Source organism: Abrus precatorius, unplaced genomic scaffold, assembly GCF_003935025.1.
Source record: "Abrus precatorius isolate BTA unplaced genomic scaffold, Abrus_2018 Scaffold4, whole genome shotgun sequence".
Lineage (NCBI taxonomy): Eukaryota > Viridiplantae > Streptophyta > Magnoliopsida > Fabales > Fabaceae > Abrus > Abrus precatorius.
In genome coordinates, this window is record NW_020874384.1 from 16,092,140 (window position 1) to 16,107,209 (window position 15,070).

Below are 15,070 nucleotides of genomic sequence, written 5' to 3' on the forward strand. Positions count from 1 at the left end.
TTAACTTTTGAGTTCAAAGTTTACGATTTACATTAGATTGCTTCAGCACATAAATACCTCTACAAACCGTGTCAACAATTCAGCGAGAAAGTTATCTTCACTACCCTCATAACTAAAAAGCCTGCAAAATGACAATTAATAATTTGCCATCCCTAGTAATACAAAATATTATTTTTATTATTGTTTGAAAATGATTAATTATATTAATATATTCATAGTGTAAACAATAACTCCTGGTTTGTTCTTTTCTTTTCTGGATTCTGTAAGCAACTAGATGTAGATTTTGGGTAATTCACAGAAGTTACAAGGTATTTGATCCAAAATTTGGTCACAATGCATATTAATAACTACCAAGAAGAAAACATCTTGGGTGGCAATGCAGAGACTAGAGAGAAGTATTTATATTCGATGTGCTTTGAGGGGGACAGGTGCGCGCCTATATGAAACGCTCAACTATATGCTCAGACCGGTTTGACGAGCTGAATCCGCCCTCGCCTATCATGTTATGTGATTAAATAATTTCAATAATAGATTGAACAGCATGTTTTCCCAACCCTGCATAATAGAAACCCAATAGACTCAAGACTACAATGAAATAGAGTTTCCAATCAAGTCCATTCAAAATTGAGAAATAACTTGTCAGGTCACGCTTGTAAATTACTCAACAATCGAAAAATAACAATAATTATGTAATATTTTCACGCACAGTATTTGTGACTGCAAACCTAATTCTCAATTTACTGCAGTTTGTTGCATGGGACCAACCTAATGCCTGAAGATGCTGAAAACAATGCCATCAGTCCTAAAAGACAAGATGATTAAATCTAGTATCACACACGTATTCTTATGATATAACACCACCAGAGGAGGTTTCCCACAACTGAGTTTAACGAAAGAAACAAAATAAATGATAAGCTAGTCACCATTACAATGAAAACAGCAACAAGTAATGCGGCATCGGAGTACAATAACAAGAGAGCTCATGCCATTATCTTGGCAGACCTAACATAAAGACTGTCCACGACTTTCCCAATGTTGGAAATGGTCTCTAAAGTTGCAGGATATATTGCATCAGTCTTGGGATCGTCAAATATGACGAGGCATCCAGCACCTTGATCCAATGTTCCAGCAAACTTCTTGTCCAAAATCATCTGAGACAACTTCCGCTCCACGTGATCAATGGGAAGTTCAATAAGCTCAGCAATATGTGAAATCTCAACCCTTGAGAAAGGCTCAATCAATCTGCAAAGATTCTGTTCCAGAAGGGTATCATACAGAGATGACAGGTGCCTGTGGACAATTGGGTCTTCCTCCAACTGGGCCTTATAGTCCCGCAAAGCAATTTCAAACAACTTGAGGGACCGCTTAGAGTGTGCGTCAGCAACAGCTTTCATAGCATCCAAGTCAGGCCCAACATATTGCAGGCCTGCTTTAGAAGAAATAATTCCACCAACGTCGTCAGCTTGACTCACCATGATCTTACACAATAACATATATTTCAGGCTAAAAACAGCCTTGGGATCTTCAAGTGCATTGAAAGATTCAAAAGCTTCAAAGAAATAGCTATAAGCAGTTTTATAATCCTTCTCCTCAGCATGAAGAATTCCACTCTGCAGATCTATGGCACCTTGTTGAGCTGGAGGCACATAAATGGCATTTGCAGCTGTTCTTGCAGCCGTGAGGGCAGCCTTTGCCTTTGGAAGGTTTCTCAATGAGAAGTGTAGCTTGCTTTCCAGTAAGTCTATGTCTACAAGAAGAAGCTTATCATCTAATCTTCTAACCTCTTTGACCAAGCCTGAAAGAAGAGTCAATGCTTCTGAATACTCCTTATTTTCCATCAGAAGCGCAGCAAGCCTTGCCTCAACTCTCTGTCTCAGAAAGGTACGTTTTTCAGCACGAGTCCACAGCACCATTTCTTTGCAGAGTGCAATTTGTAGATCAGATGTCCCTGGTATTTTAGCAACTGAGTCAATTATTCCTCTGACAATCTTAGCGGTTTTTGCTTTAGGTATCAAGGAGAAAAATGGCCTCAACTGAGTGAGAAGGCTGCGCAGATCCTCTCCCCTATTCTCTTGCCTGAGAAGGTCAGTGAGGTTTGTGATGGCTTGTTCCTTCATGCGCAGAGCTTCTGGGGATGATGAAGGATCATCAAGTACACTATAAAGAATAGAGATGGCCTCAGATGGGTCTTTGGCCTCCATTGCCAAAGCAAGTGACTCAGTTGTAGCAGGAAGATAAGACGAAGACATGGTTCCTGTTTTGAAAACTCCTGCAAGAAAATATTTGTCAATGCAGATGAACAATTAAAACTAGCAACTATTGGATTACTATCGATTAATTATCAATTAAAAATTGGATGGCTGTAAAATAAATAGAAAAAGGGAGATGCCTATTCTGGAGAAAGGGAAATAATCAGCCACATGAAAAGACAAGGAGAAATAAACTGAGTAGGATTTAATAATTTTTGCTTTATTATAAGTTAGACCCCTTGCATTAAGACTTGGTGAGTTGTGTCAAAAAAATTACCACCCTTTACTGTTATTCATATTGGTCACAGTAATAAAATAGATGTTTTTCAGTCTTTGTTGCCAATGGCATATACTGTGTAGCATTGGCTACTGCTACAAACATGGCCCCAAAACAGTCATCATAGAACTACAAGTGGCAAGGCAGCCATCAATATAATGCAACACATTAATTTATGCAATACAACAATGAAACTAGAAAAGCCTTTTCCATCTAGATGGGATTGGTCAATGACAGTTCTAGAAATAGTATGAAGTTTATTATACACTAAAAAAATGAAGAGAAATCTATATATCATGGGAAAAAAAAACTACATAAAACAAAAATATTCATCTTAAACTTCAAATAAAAGACAGAGAAGAGAGATCTGTCAGCACCTTAAGAAGAAATTATGGGAAAGGTATAAAAGATTGAAGTTGGATGACAAGAACCTTGGAATATTTCAGAACGGTATGTCTTGATTTTCAGAAAAAAAAAATTAACAATCAACCAAAATGCCTCTATTTAGCCCCAAAAAATATAATACAGTAGAAGTTTTCAATGTCCTTTTTCCCCTGGAGTGGTGTGTATGTTATTTTCATTTAAATAAAATACACACCCCTTGCCTCTTGGTATCACAATCTCATTGGCCAACATAAGCAAAAGCATGCCATTTTTGTTTAGCAGACACCATTTAATTATAATAAATGGAAACCTAAGTGCTATCAGACTGAAGCTGCTAAGCAATTCTGGTATGGAGGAAGACATCATTGACAACACTAATCATAAACGGCTTAAATGAGACATAAAATAGCACTTTGCAGCACCGTGCATGTTGAAGAATATAATAATTTCCTTATTATAAAAATATGAATATAATCTACTCAATCACAAGTGCCCATCACCCCTTCACTTTAAAATTGCCAGGATTGATACTCTTATCCCATTAAGTCTCCAACCACCTTCTGTCATCCCCCCCCCCCAAAAAAAAAAAAAAAAAACTAAGAATAACATGATTATGAAAAAAGGAATCACAATTAACCATAAGCCAATGAAATTAATCAAAATGACAAGACATTGAAAAGATTATTTTAATTCAGACTTAAAGCAGAAAAAGAAAAATATGTAAGGAATGCTTTGGTATAAGTTTGAAGTTGAACTAGCATGGAAGGGGGTCTCTGTAGTCTGCATGCATTAAATGGTGCAAGCAAGTTTATGGTTTAGAATGATAACTCTATATCAAAAAGTAGTAAAACAATCTTCCAAGACAAACAGTGGACAGTCAATTCCAATTTACATCCACTCATTTTGAAACTACTTTATTATTTAAGTGAATACAGAAGAGTAAGACTGACACAAGATCCTGAGGGAAAAAATCCTCACACCAGGCCCCACAAACTTCATCCTGCACAAAATTCTGTAGCTCTCTCTCTCCACATGACCCAATCTTGTGAAAAACTCACAAGAGAGTATCCAAATCCCATCCATTGGAGTAAACAGGAAAGAAAAACAAAGATTAACAGTGCCAGGCACAAACCACAGGTCCACGATGTACAGTCAAATTAAATTCAACACTTGGACAACAAAATTTAGAAACAAGTGTTTAACACGATCACACAGAAGAGTCGAAAACCTAGTTCTTATACACAAAAGCGGTAAATTATGTACTCTGTAACACCAAACACAACATCTTATACACAAGATCACGGAGTAATAACTGAAATCAATCAAATGTTTAAGGGCAGGGTATCAATTTTCTGATAATACATACAACACTGGTATTTAGCGACAAATACAAGTAGAACTTACTTATAACATCATGATTACTAAGAAGGTTCTCAACAAGACAGAAAACCCCAAAAAATAGATCAAGAGAAAGTTAACAAGAGGGTTAGGTTTTCAGATTATTATGTTTTTCCCCGATACTACTTGAATGTTCACACACACGTAATCAAGAAAAAGAAACGCGAATTTCAATCCAGATTATTACATTCTCTCCGAACATCTATCGGAAACTTAATTAAAAATCTAAAGTCAAATCTGGAAAAGAAAATTGACAACAGATAGAAATAAAACACCATTACCTTATCGAATGGCACTGAATAATTCTTTCGTTGGAGGAATTTCGATGTCGTGTGGTATCGTTTTGGGTGCAAACCCTAACACAGAGACGATGAATGAAGGAAGGGTCGGTCACTACTTTCTGCTGCACTCGACACAAGTTTAAACGCACCGTTGCGTAAGTGTGCTGCGAAAGTAAGTAACCGGTTCACTTCGGCCCACCCAACTGGGTTTGACCGGTCCGGTTCAACTAAGTTAATTCGATTCACTTTAAAGGGTGAATAATTGAATATATACTTATTATCTTTTTTATAATAGAATAGAAAAAAAATATTATCCAAGCATTTATTCATAAGAACTTATAAAAACAAGATTAAAATATAATAATTTAAAAAAAGTAAAAAATAGCTTAATAAGTATTATATTGATATATAATTTTTATCTATTTAAGATCCGTAGATATAATGAACGATAGATTTTTTAGTCTATTAAAAATAAATGCCATTTTTATTTATTTTAAAAAATATAAAATTGACCGTGGAATATAAAAGGATAAAAATTAAAATTTAAACAAATGAGAAAAGGGTTATCATGTGATCATTGCAGTAAAATGAATATATTTTGTGTATAGATAATATAAAAAGTTGATAGGGATGATAAATAGATCCATCCAAAATAAATAAATTGAAATGGATAATTTTACTTATCAAATGGGTATAAGTTCAAACACAAATTCATATTTTTTCACAAAATTTTGATAACAAGAGTGCAAATTTCAGCAATATAGTACCCAACACGTGTTATGCCTGCACAATGCACATACACGTATATAATAATTTTAGATATATTTTTTATTGATTATTTGATTGTGCACTTTAGTTTAATTATTATATTACATTTAAAAAAAAACAAATTTTTCTGTGTTTTGCTAATTTATAAGTAAAGACACGTTAAAATATTTAATCTGGCTAAAATATAAGTACTGCTAATTATAAACAGTACAAAACTCTACTACATGTTTGGATATGGATCCATCAGAATCCTAGAAGCCCACTACAACAAAAATAAAATAGGCCCTTCTAATTAAGTTAAGAATATTGGAGTGCCAGCATAGATTAATTTTATCAGCTGTTTCTCGCAAGCTTTTACTCTCACCAAGTCGTGAAGATTCTGTTTACTTAATATTCTCCTACATGAAAAACTCATATATTCTGATCCACCTCGTTTCTTGGTGAAGCCACTTTAGTATCGTATATATCCCCCATTAAACGAATAATTGAACATGAACCACTTAGGAAAGCATGAGATTAGCATTTTTTTTTTTTACTTCTGAATGGCATAAGATCATCTCTTTCACGTACACCTTTTTTCGTTCTTAATTGTCTTAGCTGAGATGATAAAATTACTAATTAAAAAATAATGGACTAGTTGAACCATTACATGTTAACAAAATTTAGAACTTGCAAATGCACAAAGTTGTATATATAATTAGTACTATTCACAACACGTTATTGAACATAATCAAAATCTCTTCCAAAAGCTGGTTAACATACATATATCATGTTGTCTAAGGGTTGAAATGTAAGAAGACCAACTTCATTTCTTATTTGTCACATAAAACTAAATTTTATATTAACTCATACAAAATCTCTATTCTGATTGACGTTCGTCTTTCCCTTAATACCGTTGACCACAAAGTCAAGGTTGTAAAGCACTGGAACCATAGTGAGAGAACAAAGGAACACCAACACGGGGCCAAAGATCCAAAGCAACAGAGGAAGTGCTGCATAGAAGAGTCTGTTTCCAACGGTGTTGAGAATAAAGCCTTTCTCTAATATCTCATTCACATATTGAGGGGTTACCAAGGACATGGGATCCTGTGGGGTGTTGATTAGGATATTCACTTGGTTTATGAACCTTATGGACAAGGAGTGGCAAAAAAATGAGAAGAGAAAAATAGTGAGAAGAGTGACATATTTGAGTGCTACCATGAACTCCCCGTGACCCCCATAGACTGTGTCATCTAGTGGCTTCTTAACACTGTAGCTGCTGCTTATGATTGCTGCTAGGCCTGAGCAGAGGAGAATCGAGGTTGTGGCCATTAGGGTCGAACCCATGATTGTGTTCCGAAGAGATTGCACAGCCAGGATGTTTTTTTTGTCATTGTCCTGCCAAAAAAAAAAATATCATTCGTGCATTATTAGGTTATGTGCTCTTTCTTTTTCCAAGGAAAGCTACGTTCGGTCACAATTACGCGTACCACAAAATTAGTGGAAGAAAACATTATATGATATGACCCTTTCATTTTAGGTCAAATAGTACAAATTAATGAATAGTGCAATGGTAGACATGCACTACATGCTGTAAGCCAGGTCGACTACGAGGAATTGGTGTCCGTTTAACTTAAAATTAAGTAAAACAAATTTTAATGAAATCAGCCTCAAACGGTTGATTTTTTTAAAATATGTATATAAATTAATATACATTTTATATTTTTGATAAAATATTTATTTTATATAAAAATATATAAAATTTTATTCTTAAATTTATAGACCAAACAAGCCCGTAACCTATTTGCAAATGCGATTAGTCGAATAACGCTTTAAAAATTCATGTTTCTATGTGTTTGGAACATGAGATAAGACAAGATGTGAAAACAAGTTAAGAATGCCAAAAAATTAAAGATCAAAATTTATTTATTTATTATTGTTATTATCATCGTATTCTAGGCTGGAGGCTTTACCATTTTTTTTTTGAAATAGTTTCGTATTTACCATTTATTAACCAATCCTAGTAATAGTACCAAAGTTGTCATAACGCATTAAAAATAAAATATAATGAGGAAATATGGGTAGAGAATACACTTACATAACATTCCTACAAAATTTAAATAAAAGAAATATTTTATAGCCACGCTCACATATCACAATTCTTAGATTTCCTATTTAATTTAATATGTTATCATTAACATGTGGATTTGCATGCACACTACTAGGATTAGCTAGAACGCATTTTGGATTGCATATTCACCTAAATTATGGCATAAATAAAGAACATTCCATCGTGCTTTATTTGTGACCAGAAAATAAAATGACATTTTATCTGGTAGGAACAAGAATAAATTAGCAAAACTCAAGTGGAAGGGGAACAATATATTACATGCAAAATGCTGTCGAGAGAAAAAAAAAAAGTATATCCTTTCACTTGTAATTATACTGTTATTTTCATATTCTCCTCTTGCTCTCCCTGTAAATGTCATATGATAAATATTTGCAACAGAAAAATACCTCTCCTCAAGACACAACCAAAACACACACACAAAACAAATATTAAATTTTATCAATTATTTTGATTTGTATGTTGTTTTGTAAACTGAATATTTTCAACTAAGAAGTTTTAATAATAAATAAAATAGCTTTGTTAACAGTTATTGTGAAATAATATATATTAGAGATAAACGGCTGTTTAATAATATCAACTAACTTATTAGTGAATGATTAGAATTAACATGGAATGCATCAGAACCTAGTGTTGGATGTTAAATTTGAGAGGTAGAGCTAAATTAAGATACCTTCATCATGGCAGCAACCCAATTCCGTCGACCACTGGCATTGATACCAATGATGGTTGTGTGTGGGTGAGTTCGAACAGTGTGCCACAGCCAGAAATGGTAACCAATGCTTATAATAAATCCTAAGGGCACCAATATCACATCCAAATAACACTTCTTCCATTCCATCACAGCGTCAGAGAACTTAGCTGCTAGCCAGGTAGCTAATTAACTATCGTTTTCTTGAGGTCACTTATGCCTTAAAAGTAAGCAATAGCTCGTGAAATTTGATATTCCTCTATTCTCTATGGCAATTCCAATCGTGGTTTATATACACATGAAGTAAGGATGAATGTGGACTCGTTCGACTACGACATTCATTGTCTATCTGAGTTACCCCACTAAATTACAAACTTTAGCCTAATATTACATGTGGGGCAACTTTATGCACCTTTAATCACCTGTTTTTTGCGTTTCTACTTTTTTTCTTCCCTATTTCTCTCAATTAGTTAGGGCCCGTTTGCCAGTTGCCTACTTTATATATTTTAAGATTATATAGCATAGATTGATCTAACGTTAAGTCACGTGTGACGATCAATTGGCTAATTATATATACTATGGAAAAAGTCTAAAAAATTTCTTTTAACTTTGTTAGGTGTACATTTGATCACGAAATAACTTTTAAATTGCATATGCAACTCTTATAACTTGTCAATCTGCGCGCGCTTAACTACAAAATAACAACAGTGTCCAAATTAAGGCAAATATATTAATACATGCCATTGGGACGTAATTCTTATTAAAATGCTTTAGAGCCAAACCTTGTGCACATATGAGGGCATTTTGAGTATAATGCATGTAATAATAATAAACATGCTTGTGTGTTTACTTGAGGTATTGAAAATTATAAGTTTTTCACAACCTTATAAGTATGTGACACACCAAATAATGGTTTAATTTTGTATGATAAAAAGTATGTACCTGTAAATTTTAATTCTTTAATGTCTAACTTCGTTTAAATATAAGTCATTGTTAACTGTGAGTGAATTCGAATAAACTTAAAAACAAGGTTAAATGATTATGTTTTTTTTTAGAGATTTTATTTCACGTACAGTCAACTTTTTTAATTATAGGATTTTATTTTTAATATAAATTAAAAAAATCTTCTATGTGTGTAATTTTTAACGTGTATCCAAATACACGTAATAAAAATTTACTTATAATACAATTTTATTGAAAAATGTTTAGGACAATCGTACAGACCCAAATCATTTTATGGTCCATTAAATTGGTACATGTGTAGGCTTTAATATACAGGTTTTGAACCCTTATTACTGTACATTTGCGTGTATTCAAATAAGATAAAGATAAGTTCTGCCCTTGTAAACATATATAAGATAATGTTATGATATCTAGCTTAATTACATGTAAGATAATGTCTCCGCAGCAAGTGAAAATGTTGTTTCTAAATTTTGATTATTAATTAGTATTTTTGTTTCACGTATATTTAATTATTTTTTCTGGAGATCCACCCAAAAAACTATTTTTCCTGTACGTTTATAAGGGAAAAAAAACGAAAATAGTGGATTTAATCTAGAGTCAATGATGATTTTATAATGATAAAGTTTGTGTGAATAACAGGAATAAAAGTTCCATTATTTTAATGATTAAAAATTGATTATATTAACAAATAAAAAAAAAGCAAACAAATTTGTATAATTATTAAAAAAATATGTTCTGAGTATTAATTGTGGAAAAATGAAAGTTGGGAGAGTAGTGGGAAGAAGAAGGGTGGATTGGATTGGGGAGGAAGAGTGAGATTCTGACGAGGCGCACTGTAATATTGGGTGAGGGGAAATGCAGGAGATAAGAGAGGTGCCACTGTGGAACGGGCCCATTGTACAACACCATAACACTAACACTACTATGCTGTGATCACTGGCAAATGCATTCACTCTTCTTCTTTCACATTTTCCATATTACATTGCATGTTCTTTGCAGTGCTTCTGTGCATGCCGTTATCCATTTTAGACACTAACTTCACTACTATATTCCTGTTAAGATCAGTTTCTTAGATTTAGAGCTTCTTAGGGCCTCATTTACTCAAACATTATTCAATCCATTCCAAGTTCCAATACAAGTAAAACAAGACTACTCAGATTCCTTTCACAGTAAAGATAAGATGATAAGATACAACGTATTATTTTCGGTGTTTATTAATTTATAAGATGTGATCATTTATTTTAAATTATTTTGTTTTATCATGATACTTCAAAGAGAAAAGTGATGAGTTCAGAAATATCTTCTTATTCATATTTTATAAAAAATAAATATTTAAAATATAATTTCAATATATTTATAAAAAATATTTAAATAATTATAAAAAAATTAATTATTTTATAAAATATATATTTAATTTGTTTATGATTTTTTGTTTAAATAATAATTTTACCTAAAAATAAATTTTAATTATTACAAATTTGAAGAAAAATATTATAATTTATTATAAAAATTTCAATATTACGTGTGCATAAAAAATTAATTATATATATTCAAAATTTTAAAAATTAATTAAAAAATATTTTTAAAAATTATATTACTTTAATAAAAATATTTTTATCATTTAAATATAATTTATATTTTATTTTATTTTTTGCTTATCTTAAACATAAACAAAATCACACAATATTATTTATTTTATTATTTTGATATACATCAAACATAAAATAATAGTTTATTATTATCTTATTATATTATATTTTTATCCAACTCTTGTATTATAACATTTTATATCTTGATCAAACAGACCTAAAACGTTCATTTTATTTTCTGCCAAAAGTGGAGGATAATAGTATTTTGTATTGTTTAAATGTTTTTATTATTATGAGAGTTTATTAAAAATTATAAACTTATGAGTTATTAACAAAATTTTTAATTTATCATAAATGGTTGATTTTTTTATAGAATGTCAAGCTTTGATATCTAGAAGTATTAAAAAAATTAAAATTAAATTCTATATAGTCACATCTTAAGTCGTTCACAATTTATACATATTTTTGTAGTAATTGTTATAAATGTTAGTCGGGTTAGAGTAACAATTATAGTTGAAATAATAAGGTAGTAAAAAGGGTGAGTTTTACATAATTTGATACTTTTGCTTCTCTTTAGTTGAATTTCTAAGTTGTTTCTTTTTACAAAAATTGTAGTAATTTTCTGGCTTTAATTAAAATTAAAATTTTTAATTAACTCTAATATTTTTTAAAACCTTCCAAACTAACCGCTAAAATTTATCATTTTGTAGAAAACCAAATTGAGGGATAATGTCACCCAAATGTGATCGAAATTAAGAGGTCACTTATCGAAGAGAATATAAAAATGTAAGAATTGTGGTAGTAGAAAAACCCATGAACTTAATGTCTTTAAGATATTTGGGTTAATATATGGTGCCGAATTCATTGCGTGATTTCTTACTTAACCCATAAAAATAAATTCTCCTAAAATATTTACTGCTCTCACTATCTAAGAGATATGTAGAAAATGTATTGAATTACAAAATGGTGACATAAAATAAACAAAAACCATTGTCAAATTAATTTCAAAATTAAACATCTCAATTTAAATTAAAAATAATAAAGATCAATGAAAAAAATTAGGAGGATAAATTGAAAAAAAAAACGATAAAAACAAGAAAGGGAGTATATGTAATTTAGCCTTTGAAGTACAAAAATTCATAATAATTGTAGGGTAAATAAAAACATTTTAATGAATGTACTAGTATACATTATTATATCTTATCTGTCCCCCTCAATTATTTATAGGCTTTCTTTTCTAGTAAATCACTTCCCACTTTAAAAAAGTTGGTCAAAGAGAAACAAAAGTAAGTTCAGAGTAATAAAGACATGGATAAACGAAGTACGGTTTTAGTTTTTCATGATAAACTTGCTAGTTGCTGCGTTCATTTTTTTTTGAAGGTTGAGTTTGGAATCATTGAATTATTTTGATATGATCTAATTTGATGAATGATTTGATTTAATCACAAAAAGGTAACATATGAAGCGACAAATTGCATATATTAGTAAAAATTGACTAAATTGATAGATAGTAAGGCATTTAAGATATGGTAACTGGACTTTAATTAAATTTTCTGTTAATTATATGAAAACATATTGGTAGAGGTTATATATTTTAGTAATTTTAAAAATATATATTTATTTATAGGTTAAATAATACCTTTATCATTCTAAAAAATGCATCTGATCAATTAATTGTCCACTTTAAATAAATAAAAAGACATAACAATGTGATGCATGTATTGTTGAATTTATGCATGAATGTATTTATATTTTAAAAACATTAAATTAATTTAATAAATTATATAAAAAATTACGATGAAATATTTAATATTTTTTGTATAAATTTATTTCTGAAAATTCTTATGTATTTGATGTTTTGCTTGGCATGTATTATCATTTAAATAAACAATAAATAAAGTAATTGATTCAATTTAAATAATAAAAGACCGGATAAAATTAGATTAAATTTTACATTAAATTCAAATTATTCCAAATTAAATAGTATTTTAATTTAACGTTTGAATAAGATAATTTTGTTTTAAAAAATCCAAATGAAATTGTGAATATTCTTCATTGTCGTTTATAGGTAATGAGATTGGAGTAAGTGTCCTTTTCTGCCAAAGTATTGTTTAGACAAGGGAACACTAGGATCTGCAAGATTGTTAAGGACATTGCCAATGAAATTATAAAATTGCCAAAGTGAAACTATTTAAACAAAAATTAGCTTCCTTATAGGACTCAGCTGAAAAAGAAAGGAAAAGAAAAAGGACCCTTATCTTTGCCTCACCATTTACAGAACCTCCCATAACTTTCTTCATCAAAGAGCATAGTAAGAAGAAGAAAATGATAATTTTAAACACACAATGAATGAAAAACTAAAGGGGTTATCCAATGAAACTAGGATGCGTAATGGGGTGCCATGGGAAGTGAGTGGGCAACAAACCTTTACAATAAGTGGAGATATGATGTCCACTTTTGTCCACCCTTTGCCTAGTGCTTCAAGACCATGAGACAACAAAGGCAGCACAAAAATCCTCCTCTTACATGTTCCAAATTCAATCACAAGTGGCCACATTTGAGAAATTCCCTTGTATTAATAAGAATTTTGTTATACTATGTTTCCATTTTTTAATAATTATATTCACATATATGAAAAAATAAATAAATAAATAGTGATCTTAATACCTTACCAACCATATTGGTTCAAGTCATGAATGCTTGATTTTTCTTTAACAGATTTAGTCTTGTCTTACTATGAATGTTTTTTACTCAAACAAAATTATATTCTATGAATATATTTGTGATTTAGCATAACCATTTAGAATATCACATAATTTTTAATTTATTCGTTTAGTAATGAGTACATTAATTGAACCAAGCTTCTCCAACATTTTAACACTTGGCACCCAATTCCCTTGGGAAGCATCAATTTGACAACCAGAAGAAACCCATTAATGAGAATATACGGTCGAAGATGCTTGCGCACGATTAGTTTGTGTACAAAGCCACTATTAATTAAAGTGTCTAGTAAATAAAACACCCCTGACAAGTCATAGTAATTTGTTATAAGTTAACTGTTAAAATATACAAGTTTAATTTATTCTTTTGTTCATCAAACAATTTTATTAATTTATTGACTAAAATAAATATAAAGTCCTGAATAAATTACAAACTTGTGTTTATTATATACACTTAAAGAGTTTTTTTACGTGTGAAAATTTTCTCTATCTTAATTTGGGATATCTTTTATTTCTTTTAAAAATTTGTTGAACATACACAGATTAATCTCGATGGTAATTAACAATGAGGACCAAGCCCGACACTCCCAAAATTCTTCTGTTCCATAAAACCTTGCTTTTTCCCCTATACACATATATAAGCATTATTAATAATTAAAAAATTATGATTAAAATTTAAACATAAAATTATTATTATATACGTGCATATATATAAAATTACAATTCTAACAATTAATTTCCAATCTATGACTATAACTATAATTCTTTACTCTTTTTCTCAAAAGTGAGTTCTTCGTCAAATCCAAATGTTTCACTGAAGACGTGAACAGTGGATTTATTGATATTGGCAATTAAAATGGTCCATTAAGTTGAATTAAGCCAATTGGATTAGACTTAACCTATGTTGTCATTCACGTTTTATCTCAACATTGTAATCATTAGATTTATTTGAAAAGAAGTAAAGCTATGAAATAGTTTTTACTTTTTGTAATTTTTTCCCCTTTCCAAAGAAATATCATTGTGGTAAAAGGAGTGCAGCTTCCATTTTGCCGCTTTGACATCACATGCCATTTTTGTTATGTCCAGCGTTCAACAGTAACACTCAATATGAAATGATATGATATCTATTTTTTTAAAATTATTAGATAATTTATAATTGAGTAATTTTCCATCAAATATCTTTTAATTTTTAATATATCATAACAATCATAATCATCAATTTAAGAAAGATATAAGATTTCCTTTCAAACTTATGAGCACACTAACAGGCACCCTGAAATTATATGCTCTAAGATTATGTGATTATGAACATTCATGTTGTGTCATATGTTAAACTTTTACAAAACACATGAATTATCACACGAGGGAATGATATTATATGATATCAGATCATGGAAAGCTGATCGTTTTTAAGGGATTCATTGCAATTCAATAGTATTTCCCACGACAAGGCAACCGACATAAATGGTAAAGGGAACTCTCAAAATGTTAAAAAAGTTAGAAATTCAGTTATGATGATCTGATTAAGCCAATAAAAATTAAGTGTTGCCCAACCCGAGCTTTTACCCTTTGTTTTTGGTCCATGGGTTTTTGCTGTAAGTGCAATTTGTGTTCCTCTTTTGATGGATATCCTTTTTTGGTTA

The 15,070-nt window shown here is 30.6% G+C and overlaps 2 protein-coding genes across 3 annotated transcripts; both read right to left on the minus strand.

Annotated features, from left to right (window-relative positions):
* Positions 1-646: 646 nt before the first annotated feature.
* Positions 647-4,721, minus strand: LOC113864818 (26S proteasome non-ATPase regulatory subunit 11 homolog). 2 transcript variants are annotated; one of them, XM_027498961.1, is made up of 2 exons: positions 4,590-4,721; positions 647-2,269 (listed from the first exon to the last, which is right to left on the minus strand). In XM_027498961.1, exon 2 carries the CDS (start codon positions 2,247-2,249, stop codon positions 981-983), a length of 1,269 nt encoding a protein of 422 aa, XP_027354762.1. In that variant the 5' UTR covers positions 2,250-2,269; positions 4,590-4,721; the 3' UTR covers positions 647-980. The 2 variants fall into 2 exon arrangements, with proteins under 2 accessions (XP_027354762.1, XP_027354761.1); XM_027498960.1 differs by lacking the exon at positions 4,590-4,721 and adding an exon at positions 3,132-3,682.
* Positions 4,722-6,203: 1,482 nt separating this feature from the next.
* LOC113865853 lies at positions 6,204-8,305 on the minus strand. Its single transcript, XM_027500627.1, has 2 exons — positions 8,138-8,305; positions 6,204-6,734 (listed from the first exon to the last, which is right to left on the minus strand). Exons 1-2 carry the CDS (start codon positions 8,303-8,305, stop codon positions 6,204-6,206), a joined length of 699 nt encoding a protein of 232 aa, XP_027356428.1.
* Positions 8,306-15,070: the final 6,765 nt, after the last annotated feature.

Coding starts and splice junctions, on each gene's coding strand:
- LOC113865853 (XM_027500627.1), bottom strand. CDS start 8,305: ATGGAATGGAAGAAGTGTTATTTGGATGTGATATTGGTGCCCTTAGGA. Junction 6,735..8,137: donor GGGTTGCTGCCATGATGAAG/GTATCTTAATTT, acceptor TTTTTTTGGCAG/GACAATGACAAAAAAAACAT.
- LOC113864818 (XM_027498960.1), bottom strand. CDS start 3,276: ATGATGTCTTCCTCCATACCAGAATTGCTTAGCAGCTTCAGTCTGATA. Junction 2,270..3,131: donor TGAGATTGTGATACCAAGAG/GCAAGGGGTGTG, acceptor ATTTTCTTGCAG/GAGTTTTCAAAACAGGAACC.